The sequence below is a fragment of the Colius striatus genome, chromosome 6 (genome assembly GCF_028858725.1).
Source record: "Colius striatus isolate bColStr4 chromosome 6, bColStr4.1.hap1, whole genome shotgun sequence".
NCBI lineage: Eukaryota > Metazoa > Chordata > Aves > Coliiformes > Coliidae > Colius > Colius striatus.
The window spans coordinates 17,515,807-17,529,321 of NC_084764.1; the positions used below are offsets into that span (position 1 = coordinate 17,515,807).

At 39.5% G+C, this 13,515-nt stretch overlaps 1 protein-coding gene across 12 annotated transcripts in view; it reads right to left on the reverse strand.

The window, feature by feature from the left end:
- The window catches only part of HECTD1 (HECT domain E3 ubiquitin protein ligase 1), a 65,658-nt gene that overhangs the window by 25,218 nt on the left and 26,925 nt on the right, over positions 1 to 13,515 (reverse strand). For 5 of the 12 annotated variants that reach the window (XM_061997576.1, XM_061997579.1, XM_061997583.1 and 2 more), the window contains exons 13-22: positions 12,917 to 13,139; positions 9,518 to 9,793; positions 9,349 to 9,425; positions 8,026 to 8,160; positions 3,441 to 3,587; positions 2,977 to 3,071; positions 2,426 to 2,537; positions 1,347 to 1,481; positions 1,116 to 1,255; positions 258 to 581 (exon numbers count right to left, since the gene is read on the reverse strand). In XM_061997576.1, the coding sequence (XP_061853560.1) occupies positions 258 to 581; positions 1,116 to 1,255; positions 1,347 to 1,481; positions 2,426 to 2,537; positions 2,977 to 3,071; positions 3,441 to 3,587; positions 8,026 to 8,160; positions 9,349 to 9,425; positions 9,518 to 9,793; positions 12,917 to 13,139 (1,664 nt within the window). The remainder of the gene's footprint in view (positions 1 to 257; positions 582 to 1,115; positions 1,256 to 1,346; positions 1,482 to 2,425; positions 2,538 to 2,976; positions 3,072 to 3,440; positions 3,588 to 8,025; positions 8,161 to 9,348; positions 9,426 to 9,517; positions 9,794 to 12,916; positions 13,140 to 13,515) is intronic. The other 7 variants (XM_061997581.1, XM_061997578.1, XM_061997580.1 and 4 more) reach the window with 3 other exon arrangements.

Here is a 13,515-nt window from a genome sequence, read left to right on the forward strand (position 1 = left end):
ATGAGTGCTGCCGTTACTGTTTTCTCAAAAACACATCAAATGCAAAGTGAACAATGACAGAAAAGCATAAACGTCATTATGTGAACCATACAGAGAACTTATGAATCACTTATTTTCTATCCCATTCTTGACAAATAAGATCATCTATCATCTTTATACAGTTACATGATTGCACCCACAGCACACACTACATTAGTGTAAAGTACATTTTTAACCAAGGTCAATTTTATAAAATGTGCTAAGACACACTGACATACCCTGGTTCGTTGAGACTACAATCATCAACATGAGTATACAAAGTAGTCCAGTTCTGTCCATCCTTAGATACCTGGAAAACCCAATTTCTGAGAGCAGATCGTCCATAGCCTCGAGCATGGCGTAGTGTGTAAGCTGATGGTATAACCCAAAGGCCAAGATCTATGGCAAACCAAGCATTCTTATCATCGTTAGTATGACAATTGAGAGCTGAACTGTCACGGCTTAGGATGTCCTCTAAACGGCCATAAGGCAGATTTCTTCCTTCTGAGGACGTAATCACTACTAACCCATAGGCTGCTGGATTTACCCACTCATATGCAGTTCTATATTAAAAAGAAAAATGTATCATTCAGTTATTACTTACATTAAAAAAAGTTATCAGCAACATTTAACATTTACTGTAAACTCCAGATTAGTTTACTATAAATCCAAATGATTACTGTAATCTTAAGTAATTAGATAACTTGAGATGTTCCAAACATTCCTTTACTACAGTTAATAACAAAACACAAACACACACAAACCCCAAATGAACAAAAAACCCAAAACCCCAACAAAAAAAAGTCAAAACCGTAACAAAATAAAACAAAATCACAGTAAACAGAAATAAAGACATCAACTTCCCCATCCCTTCATTTCTTAGGTACACATACAACCAAATTCACATGACAGCTTCAGAAATTAGTATTTTACTATTATTAAACTAGATAAAAAAGTAAAGCAATTTTACTGATCAATGGCAAAGACACCCTTCCTAAAAAATTACAATAAATTTATTTATGAATTCTCCTTCCCCACTCTATGGATCACAGTTTATTATATCTGACTTCAAAATATTTAGTGTTGGAGAAACTCACTTTGCATTTGTCCCAATCCAGTAAATAATTCCATTTTCATCAAAATCATGCTGATGCCTGAACACAAATGTTTGGCCTTCACGTAGTTTTCGTACAAAAACAAAGGAAGCCCTGTCAAAGTCGTACCATTGCTTTGCTACCTACACATGAAAGAAAGAAAAAAGAAATTCAATATTAGAGATGCAGAATGTAACTGTTTCTTGAGAGTTGTGTGTGTGGTATGTTGCTCACCATTTTCAGGAGATACTGTTCTAGAGACTCAACAGTTGCCAGTGGCTCCATCTTGAGCATTCTACCAGTTCGATCAATTAAAGATGTCTCCCCTGAGGCACGTTCCAAACGAAACCTCAAGCGTCTTGTCAATATCTGGAAGAGTAGCTAAACATTAATATGGGCTCTTCTCTTTAGGTTTTGTAATTATGAGACAAGTAATATATTTTATTACAACAGTTTTAGTGTCATCTTAATTATTTTTGTTGCGTACCTTAGGCAAGCTATATTTCAATGTAATGTTTAAAAAGTAATTCCCTAGTACTCCATTTTTACAATTAACCAAACAACTCTTTATTATGACAGTTAATGTGTTAGTTACACATTCAAGCTAATATTTTCTCACTTTCTATGTTTTCTCATAGCTTTTACTTCAAAATGTTGTAGGTTAATGACTACAATACCATAAAAACTGAAAATGCTTTTTCAAAATATTCAATAGCAGTAGCAGCTTTGCAACTTTCTGGCAACATTTTCTAATAATTTAAACAGAAGTATTCACACATCATTGACATCTTGGAAAATCCTGAAATGTGCTTTCAAATAGAAAAAAAAATAAAGACTCCACATAAACTGGACATAAAGGAGCACTATTTTTAGCCAAATTGCCTTTTTCCTTTATGAGAAGCTGCTCATCCTGCAGGTATCTTATATTACTAAATGAATATATAGCCCTAGAAGGGATCCTTTCAATGACTATAGCCCATCTCTAGCCATCACAAATAAAAATGTCTTACAATGGTCCAACAAAATGCTCATTCAGATAGTAAGGATACTTAATAGGGGGCATATTCCTGTACAAAGAGAACAATACTTGAAGGCAAAAAGAACGAACTTCAATCAAAACTTACTTTCACTTCACAGTGTACAAGTAACAGTAGAGGAACACTCAAACATCTAGGTTGTTAGAGGAAATAAATGCCAAGGAGGTTTTTGGTTTTTACCTAATTCTATCTACTTTCACAATAATATGCTTCATACAGACTTAATACGACTAACTTCCAGTTGTGTCACTCAGTATGATACACTTATCAACGTACATTTACCTGAAGATTATATGTGGAACCTGGTGTATCATATAAATGGAGAGGTAGACGTTCGATCGATTCTAACACTGCTATCAATTTCCGAATTAATGCAACTGCTGGACGACTGTGGAAGGGAACAGTTACTGTGTCAGTGAACAGAATGTTTGTCACCACACATCAAAAGGAAAAAAAGTTCTACAGTATCTCTGAAAATAGTACCCAGTTGTAGCAAATTCCTCAGCATGCTACATCTACTGGTATCATCCATTCCAGTCACATGGCTACAGCACAGTAAGAAGAATATTCATCTGCACAGTGATGAACAAAAGTCACCTTTACATTTGTTAACAGATGTACATTCAGTATAGCTGACTCTTACAGACTGGAGTAATTCAGTAAAATTTTCAACTGCTGCTTCAATAGCAGATGCTGCCTAAAAGACCAACTTTTTATTCCAGAGAAAGACAAATTGAAATAGCAAGAACAGTTCCTTTGTCTTTACATTATTTTGAACATACCATACTGCTTCATAGATGTAAAGGGGTTTTTTGTTTGGTTTTTACCTTTCATCGTCTTCATTTTCACTGAATGCCGTTTTGAAAACATTTATTCTCTCTACTAGTTGACTACAGTCTTGTTTCACATCTAAATCAACATTCTAAGAGGAAAAAACAAATCAATATTAAATAAATCACATTACTTCTAATACAAAGCTAAACATGAATTCTTTCTACTGATACAAATAATCTATTTAGTCTCACTGAATCACCCATTTAAAATCTGCATGTTAAAAACTAAATAACACAAGTCATTAAGACTGACCAGTGTTGATTTAAATACACTTAAAGGCTTATCCAAACTAAAGTCATCTAGGTGGGTAGATGGCTTTGTGGAGCAAGTCTGACTGATGTTCATCAAGATGGGAAAAAAGCCACATTTATAATCATTTTCTTAATTAAGGCATCTGCTTACATTATTTGGTTTCTTAGAAAGCTCTATTCAGAGAATTAACGATCTATGAACTCACATTATTTAGAACTGTAAGCAACGATTGAACTAAGCCACTACTGCACATTTCGTATGGAGAAATAGTATTCTCATCCTTCAACAGTACAATTAAGTTTTCCAGAGCAGTCTTCATTAAATCTCTCCAAGTGTTCTCTCCTTCAATACACTGGAAGACAAAAAGACAATTATGGTGAAACAAGGTAACACTTTCCACTTGCTTCAACTGAAAAATAATGTTCCATTTAAGAAATTACATATATTAAAAAATTCCCACATTTCCGACAGATATCATGCAACTTTCCTTCTCATCATTACAGACAAGTCTGAAAATTACTTGTCATGGTTTGACATGACAGTCATTTCTGGTAAGGGGGAAGGGGCTGTAAAGATGGCTCCTGCAAGTAGTTGCTTTAAACTCTCCCCAGCTCTCAGTCAAACCCACTTCTGGGACTGAGCCAATTAGACGCCTCGACGATCACTTTTTAAGAAGCCCAAAGAGGAGGCTTTTTCCACCTTCTTCTTCTTCCTGTTTCTTCCTTCTTCTGTCCCTTCTTCTGGCTGGTGGTGGTGCAAGGAGTAGGAACAGTGAGAGAAACAACCATGCAGCCTCCAAGGTCAGTGATGAAAGAGAGGAGGAGGTGTGCTGTAGCAGAGACTCCCCTGCATTCTATGGAGAGGACTGGTGAAGCTGAGATTTATTTTCATTTCTTTAAAGACCCCACGTCAGCAGTAGAGACTCATTTTGATAAAGCTGAACCCAGACTAGGGGCAGCAATTCACCTCATAGAATAGAATGGTAGGGGTTGAGATCATCTAGTCCAACCCCCCTGCAGAAGCAGGGTCACCTAGGTCAGGTTGCATAGGAACATGTCCAGGCAGGTCTTCAAGACCTCCAAGGAAGGAGACTCCACAACCCCTCTGGGCAGCCTGTGCCACTGCTCCGTCAGCCTCACAGTGAAATAGTTTTTCTTATGTTTAAGTAGAACTTTTTGTGTTCCTGCTTCATCCCATTACCCCTTGTCCTGTTAGTAGCTACTATAGAAAAAAGGGATGTCCCATCCTCCTGACACCCAACCTTTAGATATTTGTAAATGTTAATAAGATCACCCCTCAGTCTCCTCTTCTCCAGACTAAACAGCCCCAGTTCTCGCAGCCTTTCCTCGTACAAAAGATGTTTCAGTCTGCTGATCATCTTGGTGGCCCTGCGCTGGACTGTCTCCAGAAGTTCTCTCTCCCTTTTGAGCTGAGGAGCCCAGAACTGGACACAGGACTCCAGATGAGGCCTCACCAGGGCAGAGTAGAGAGGGAGAAGAATCTCCTTTGACCTGCTGGCCACACTCTTCTTGATGCATCCCAGGATGCCATTGGCCTTCTTGGCCACAAGGGCAAATTGCTGGCTCATGGTTTATTTATTGTCAACCAGGACTCTTAGATTTTTCTCCACAGAGCTGCTCTCCAGCAGGTCAATCCCCAGCCCGTACTGGTGGGTGGGGTTGTTCCTGCCTAGATGCAGGACTCTGCACTTGTCCTTGTTGAACCTCATGAGGTTCCTCTAAGCCGAACACTGAAACCAGTCGAGATCCCGCTGAATGGCAGCACAGCCTTCTGCAGAATCAGCCAGTCCTCCCAGTTTGGTGTCATCAGCGAACTTGCTGAGGGTACACTCTGTCCCCTCAGCCAGGTCGTTGATTAAGATGTTGAACAAGAACTGATCCCTGTAGAACTCCACTGGCCACAGGCCTCCAACTCGACTCTGTGCCATTGATCACCACCCTCTGGGCTCTGTCATTCAGCCAGCTCTTGATCCACCTCACTGTCCACTCATCCAAGCCACACTGCTTGAGCTTTCTGATGAGGATGTTATGGGAGACAGGGACAAAAGTCTTGCTGAAGTCAAGGTAGATGACATCTGCTGCTCTCCCCTCATCTAGCCAGCCGGTTATGCACTCATAGAAGGATATCAGGTTAGTCAAACAGGATTTCCCCTTGGTGAAGCCATGTTGACTCCCCCTGATAACCATCTTATCTTTCATATGTTCAGTGATAATATTCAGGATGAGTTGTTACATCACTTTTTCAGGGATGGAGGTGAGGCTGACTGGCCTGTAGTTTCCTGGGTCATTCTTCCTGCCCTTTTTGAAGACTGGAGTGACATTGGCCTTTCTGCAGTCCTCAGGCACCTCACCTGTCCTCCATGATTGTTCGAAAATGATGGAGAGAGGCTTAGCAATCACATCAGCCAGCTCCCTCAGCACTCTAGAATGCATCCCATCAGGACCCATTGACTTATGAGCCTTAAGCTTGGCCAACAAGTCTTTAACCTCTTCCTCTTCTACTCAGGGCTGTCCTGGCCATCCTGTTATCCTTGCCAGACTGGGCTTCCCGGGGGTCAGCCTTGGTCATAAAGACTGAAGCAAAGGAAACATTCAGTACTTCGGCCTTCTCTGCATCCCCAGTCACCAGGGCACCCTCAGCATTTAGCAGCGGGCCCACATTCCCCCTCACCATCCTTCTGCTGCTGATGTACTTGAAAAATGCCTTATTACTGTCCTTAACATCCCTAGCTAAATTTAATTCTAGAAGGGCTCTAGCCTTCCTAGTTGCACCCCTGCATGCCCTGGCAATGTTCCTATACTCTTCCCAAGAAGCCAGCCCGTCTCCACCTCTCATAGATGGCTGCTTTCTGCCTGAGTTGTCCCAGCAGATCCTTGCTCATCCATGGAGGCCTCCTATCTCCTTTTCCTCTTTTCTTGCACATTGGAACACACTGATCCTGGGCTTGGAGGAAGTGGTGCTTGAAGATTGACCAGCTCTCATTGGCACTTCTGTCTTCTAGAGTCATATCCCAAAGCAGATCTTTGAAGAGGCCAAATTCAGCTCGCCTGAAATCCAGGGTCACAGTCCTGCTTTGCGTTTTGCCCCTTCCACACAGGATCTTGAACTCTACCATCTCATGGTCACTGCAGCCGAGGTTGCCTCCAACCTTCACATTCCCAACCAGGCCCTCCTTATTTATCAGTACTGGGTCCAGCAGCACACCCCTCCTTGTTGGTTCCTTGACCATCTGCGACAGGAAGTTGTCGTCAACAATCTGCAGGAACCTCCTGGACTGCTTGTGCTTGGCTGTGTGGCTATCCCAGCAAATATCGGGGTGGTTAAAGTCCCCCATGAGGACCAGGGCCTGTGATCGTGAGGCAGCTCTCAGCTGTTCATAGAAGGCCTTGTCCACATCCTCCTCCTGATCAGGTGGCCTGTAGCAGACTCCTACAACAAAATCACCTGCCTTGCCCTGTCCATTTTTACCCATAAACACTCTACCTGCTCCTCATCCCCACCCAGGCACAGTTAAGTACACATTAATTGCTCCCTCACATCGAGAGCAACTCCAGCTCCACGCCTTGTCAGTCTGTCTTTCCGGAACAATACAGAACCCTCCATGGCTGTGCTCCAGTCATGGCAGGTGTCCCACCACGTCTCTGTGACCGCAATGAGGTCGTAGCCCGGCATCCGCACCCACACCTCCGGTTCCTCCTGCTTATTTCCCAGGCTGTGTGCATTGGTGTCGAGGCAGCACAGGGGCTTACTCAAACACACAGGTTTCCCTGGGCAGCTGCAGGAGGTTCCCCAGTTTGGTTCTTTCCCAGGGTGGTCAGCCTTCCGTATCTCAGCCCAGTGTGCAGATGAAGGGTACTTATTGCCTTCCTTGTCCTGCCCCGTTTCCCAGCTAGTCACTTCACTGCAGACCCTGAGCCAGGGGCAGTGATTTTCTTCTTTAAAACTACAGTCCGAAGAGGGCATGCCCTGAGGAAGGGACCCAATATCCACAGCTGTAACTGTGGGAGGAACCCACGACAAAACAGCTCATTAAACTTATGCCCAGAAGAGGCCTTGTCCCGAGAGAGGGACCCTGTAACTGCAGAAACTGCAACCGCAACAAAGAATCCACGTCAGAGATATTCACCAAGGACTGTGTCCCGTGTGAGGGAACCTGTATCGGCAGAAGCCACAGCTGTTGGGAACAACCCACACCAGAGAAGTTTGTTAAGGACTGTGTCCCTGGGGAGGAACCCCATGTTGGAGCAGGGGAAGAATGCTAGGAATCGTCCTCATCTGAGCAGAGAGAAATGGCAGAGCCCATCTGTGAGAGACTGACCATATCCCCCACTCCTCCTCCCCTTAGATGTTGAGGGGGAAGGAGGTAGAGATATTGGGAGCAGTGAGCTGGGCCCGGGAAGAAAGGAGGGATGGGAGAGGGAGATCTTAAAGTGCTGGTTGTAATTTTCATCCTACTCCATTTTTGCTTTTATTCCATTCTGTTTCTTGTAGAATAAAAACTTTCCTACTTTCCTCTCTAAGTCAAGTACTGGAGTCTGTTTTGCCCGGAACTGTAATTGGCAGTGAGCCCTCCCTGCCCTTGTCTTAATCCACAACAATCTTGCTTATCTTTTTACTCCCATTTCGCTGGGGCCCCCGCCATCCTAACAAGGGTGGGGGTGAATGGGGGCACCGAGTGAGAGACCCTTGTGGTGCTGCTGTGCTAGTGGGGCCAAACCACGACATTACTTCACAACTTCCACATTATATATAAAAGGAGGCATCCTTACCTGTCTGTTTGTATGAAGTTCCCATGCAGATTCTAACTGTGTTGCTATGTTCCTCAGTGTTACAACTACTCCTCGAGGCATGCTTTCAACAGCTTTAAAGTGATCATCATACAAATCTCTTGCCATAGTGCGTACCTACAAGTGGATTTTGACAATCAGAAGTCATACCCTACTGTAACGAGATTATTTTCTCCATGATGCTAAAAACTTGGAAATCTTTTTGTTAAAGAAGTCCATGACAGACAGATAAAAACAGAGAAGAATCAAAACCTATCATACACCATGAACTTCAAAGTTTGTGAAAGGACAGCAGTACAGGAGAAAAATAAAAAAAACACAGGATGTTATTGAAATGCACAGAAACTGAACTTACCATCATACTCAGTTACAGCACAAAGGCAGGAGAAAAGACAAGACCCTATCTGTAAATCTGGTCCTTCAGAACTGTATAACGGATTTAGTCATCTTTTTAGATGTAACATTAAGGGAGTTTTACGTGGATTCTGAATGCTCTATTCACATTTCATAAACCAACTGAGACAAAAAGCCCTTATGTAATTTTAGTATAAAGTCACTTTTTCTACCAAGCATGGATCACCCAAGATACACATTTGATAAAAGAAGTTCCTACTAAACAATATTTTAAGAAATTCCTCCCAAAGTCTTTCCTTTTCATTATCATCATGTGTCCCACAATAATACATTTCACAAGCTTTGGAACTACAAAGTGCCATTTCAGATATGAAAGAGCATGGTCTTCTTTTTATCATTCCACCTATCCTCATTCATGCAGAATTTCAGTTTTCAATCTAGTACCCCATTTCCTCAGATATAAGTGTCTTTACATGCTACCACTTTTTGGTGCGGAGCACAGCAGCTGTGCAGTTAGAAACTCCAAGAGAGGTCAAGATTGCAAACTAGCTTGAGTCTTTGGCATAAGCTAGCCACAAAACATTCTGTTGTTCTGTGGTTTTGTAAAAACTTAAAATTAATTTCTTAGTTCTCTTTTTTTCCCATCATTTTGGGAAGAGATAGAATGTTAAGAGACGTCTGAAATGTGGCTACTTACACATTTTGCTTTGCTACCACAACTCTTACATTACATACTGTTCATTTCCACCCCCCTGTCATGATATCAAGTCTAAAATTAGTATCTGAATGTAGTGAATGGCATTAACATATGCCTCTTCACCCTGTTTGGAGTGAAGTTTTCCCCTTCAAGCTCAGCATAAAATTGTGTTCCATTGAAATCAGAGAAGCATGTTATAAAGTAAAACAAACTCAATTAAATTCTAAGTATAAAACTGAGAGATGCTCACCAACCTTTTGCTTTGTTTTCTCCAGTTTAGATTTCAGCTTTCTTCCTCTCTTGCCTGTCCAGCCAGTCACAAATTCCGACCCTGGAACAAGTCACAATTCTCAGAAGTACGAAAAGTAACAAACAGAAAAACTACCTCATGTACACTTGCTCCTACCTGCACATAACACATACCTACATACTTACCCAGAGAGGTTTCAGCTGTAAATGAATGCTTTGTTCCTCTGTTAGATTCAAACACGAAGCCTGGCAGATCTTCTTTCAGTATTGTGGCTTGCTGACCATCAGAATTGTGAATGGCAATTTCTCCTTCTTTTAAGCAGGTGAGTGACCAGTTTCCTACAGTAAGTTTAGTTGGCCCTGGAGCTGATAAGATTGGCTGGCTTGTAGTAGATGGTTTTACTTGGCTTCGAGCTCTTTGCAACTTCTCAAGGAACTCACTCCTACTTTCTATTTGAAAAGAAACAAACATTTTTTTTTTTCCTCCAACAACTGATTCTGCCATTATAGATCTCTGTTTTTCTTTTTTCCAAGAGTAAAACAACTGAGTACATTCAATGCAAAATTAAGTTTGAAATTAAGGGTCACAGAGTGTTGTGAACATCTTCCTGGTATATTTCTGTACTTGAACAGTGCTTTATTCCACAACTCCATTCCAGTGGACAATGCAACTCCTTGAAAGGTGCTATTGACAGACGTACTAATTCACCTTTATAATTATAATAGGAAGATCAAATGAAGCAATAATAAACTTTCAGTCTTGTAAAAAAAATTCTCATTAAAAACTCAAAAGCTGAGTTTTTATATTAATTTTTAAATTAAATTAATCCTCCAATAGGAAAACAGCAATCAACTCCATAACTTAAACCAGGTGGAGAAAAGATGTTGAGGTTATATAAAGACTAGGAAAAAAAAAGAATTCATAAAACTTTGTGGAGTCTGACAATCAGCACGTGCTAAAAGCAAATGTGAGCTGAGTTACTAGCTATTTGCTTGAACTATCAGAAAGGCACTCAAAAAAGTATTTAAGATAAAACTTGTAAAACTTATACTCATCTCAGAGACAGACAGACATGATACTTATTACAGTGACAAGTTAATTCAAGTAATAATGCAGATGTTTCTACTTCTTTTTAGCAATAATAAAAATATTAAGGACTTTTATATCTGAGAAGTTATTTAAAAATATCTAATAGCAACATGTGAGACTTGTTAAGTTAATATCTATATGGAGATGTTTAATAGGTGACAGAATATTATATCCAACTTCTAAGATATGCAGGTAATCTAGCCTGAAACTATTCCAAACAACTATCTCACTTTTAATTACTACAATATCTAAATATAATTTAAAGGCTGCACTCTGCATTTGAAATGTTAATTAACGTAGTTTCACAAAATTTGATGAGTTCATAATTTTTAAAATAGAAACTCCATATGAAATAAAAATGCAGTAACCTCACCAAAGATTACATCTCAGCTTCACAGTTAATAAGTATCGTCATTTCAGCATACCACTTGGATAAATACGTCTTCTGTAGTCCACATGCTCGTAAAATTGCTGTTTTCCTTTTGTTGCAATGACTTAATGCTCTAGGTTTTTGAAAATTTACCATTTTGTGGTGGTACACAATACAAAAAAAATGAACAATCTCTATGCAAAAGTAATGATGCACTTGAGGCATAACGTTACTTTCTGCTTAAAATCCACAGCATCCAGAAAGAAAGTTGAAAAAAAAAAAATTTGACATCTCTTAGGCAAAATTAAAATTCTGTCAATTAAACTTTTCCAAATCTCCATAATTACATTGTAACAAATTTATGACATGGCATGTAGCACCAAAAGTTTGATGATTCTACTTGGTTGGGAACAGTCTTGGGTTCCCTCAGGCAGAAATTTGAGACTCACATTTCAGAACTACCATTAAATTTCCATTTTTGCATTGAACTTTGTTGTTTGGGGTTTTTTCTTCAAAAATTCAAACAAAACAAATATTAAGCTAATGTGGAGAGGGGTGAGTACAGACCTTCCAAAAATGTTCATAGTGCGTTTCCCCCTCCCACCAACTTCCATCACACAAAACAAGCTAACAAATTCCATTACTCAACCCTCTAGAATCTTGCCAGTTGTGAAGTTACTAAAAAGCACACTGTGAGATTATTCACTAATGATTTAGGACAGCAGAACATATAGTATAGTTCAGGACTTAAAAATACTATTCTGAAGCTATATGTACTGTAGTAATTTTAGTTAACAAACACTAGTTTCTTGTTTCTTAAGTAAAAGAGGCTACTGCACACACTGAATAGTTAATGGTTAAAGTTCAGGCAAATTACACTACAACATCAGCATTTAGTAGATGTCTACTTGACAAAAAGTTGCGTGAAGCCTCATTTAACCCTAATTTAGCTCCTTCACTTCCATAACATCCATGTTCTGTATTTTCTTCAAAAACTTGGGATTTATTCAATCTTTTTTAAGACATATGAAGTTCTCTTAAATTTTCATCTGACTTCTTTTGGTTTAAGTTCACTTCAAATTCATCTGAGCCATATCTCCATTCCACTCAGCTTGTACAGAAATAGCAAAGTCTCCTCCCCATGCTCACATCATTTGGAAGGAAGAAAGCAGAGCTGATGTCCAAGGACTAGGAAGATTTAAGAAATTAACCTAGTGGAACGTCTTAAAATTTTATCAAATAATAAACAAGTATCTCAGCATAGAAATTGTTTACTTTTCAAGGTATTAGCCTTGTTAAAAAGACTCCAGAAACACATTTTCTGACCAAAGAAAATTTAGAAGTGGTTTCCAAATGTGTATTGATCTAGTACAACGCTACATCAGATTTTGTCCCCCCATCCCAAAATCAATGGATAAAGTCATTAATACTTTCTATCCTGAATCATAATATGTTCTGTTATTTCACTCAATGACTTGTTGAAAATATAATGATATTCCAAAGCATTTCATGTCTGCAAGTTCATAACTGCATGAACTGTTGTAAAAAAGAGGAAACAATAAAGGAGGGTTGTTTCTATATCCAGAATAAGATGTGTATTCTGTACAGAAAATTAAAGCCACCTGTGCATTGCCAGGGTATAAGGTCTGTTCCCTTATCCTCTCTCCAACAATTAAGACACTGTAATTTGTTTCTCAGTGTTGATGAGAAACTTTCCATTACTTTGTCTTCAAACACATGCAATTTCATTCTGCTAGCTAGAAGCAAACACCAAGTCACTACTTCAACCTGCTTTTCCTGGGACGGCCACTACAAAGTGCTTTAATGATAAGGGTGAAAAAATTAAGTATGCATGAAGAAGAATCAAACAAAACAAAGTTAATACACTTTTACTGGCAAGATGTTTACTTAACACAATTCAACAAAGAATTCAAGTTATGGTCACATGCTATCTGATAAAATGCATCACAATTAACTGACCACCTTCCACCTGTTTACATCCTTTACTATTTAGTAAGCCAATTCCTGCAAAACAAAACAGCTCCAATCAAATTATATAAACCAATGTAACATTCTCAAAACTTAACTTAGACTTGTATTGTAAAGAGACTACCTGAACTATCGGATCCTCCTTCAGGGCTGCCACTGGAATACATTGTGGCCAGTTTTCCATCCAAGATAAATCTGAACCATCCATTACTACCATTAGATAGCTCCAGGGCTGCAGCATCACTCCAGATATACAGGCAGTCCCTTCCCCTAATGATTGACCAGTCTCTCCAGTGATATGGTTTACCCTGCTGTAGTTCTTTAGCATCCTCCTGTGGTTCATCCTCCTGAAATAAAATTCTATTAAACAAAAGAGGAAACAAAAAACCCCTACTCCTGCCCTAAAAACTCCAGCCCAGTAAAAAAAAAAAACCTCAAAATGAAAAAAACCCAACCCAAAACCCAAAAAACACACACAAAAAAACTTCCACATGTTAAAAAAGCTTGAGGAGAGTAAGAAAGACTTAGTCAAACTGAAAGTATAGGAACTACACTACTTTGGTCTGTAAATTTTATCTTTAAAAGTAGTCTTTAACAGAATACGATACTTTTAAGAAGTTTTTTTTCAGATTTGAGTAGATAGATTTGTCTACTCAACAATAACAACAGTCTGCTGACTGTTGAAAATCTGTATTGTAATAAAAGAGTTACAAAATGGTTGAG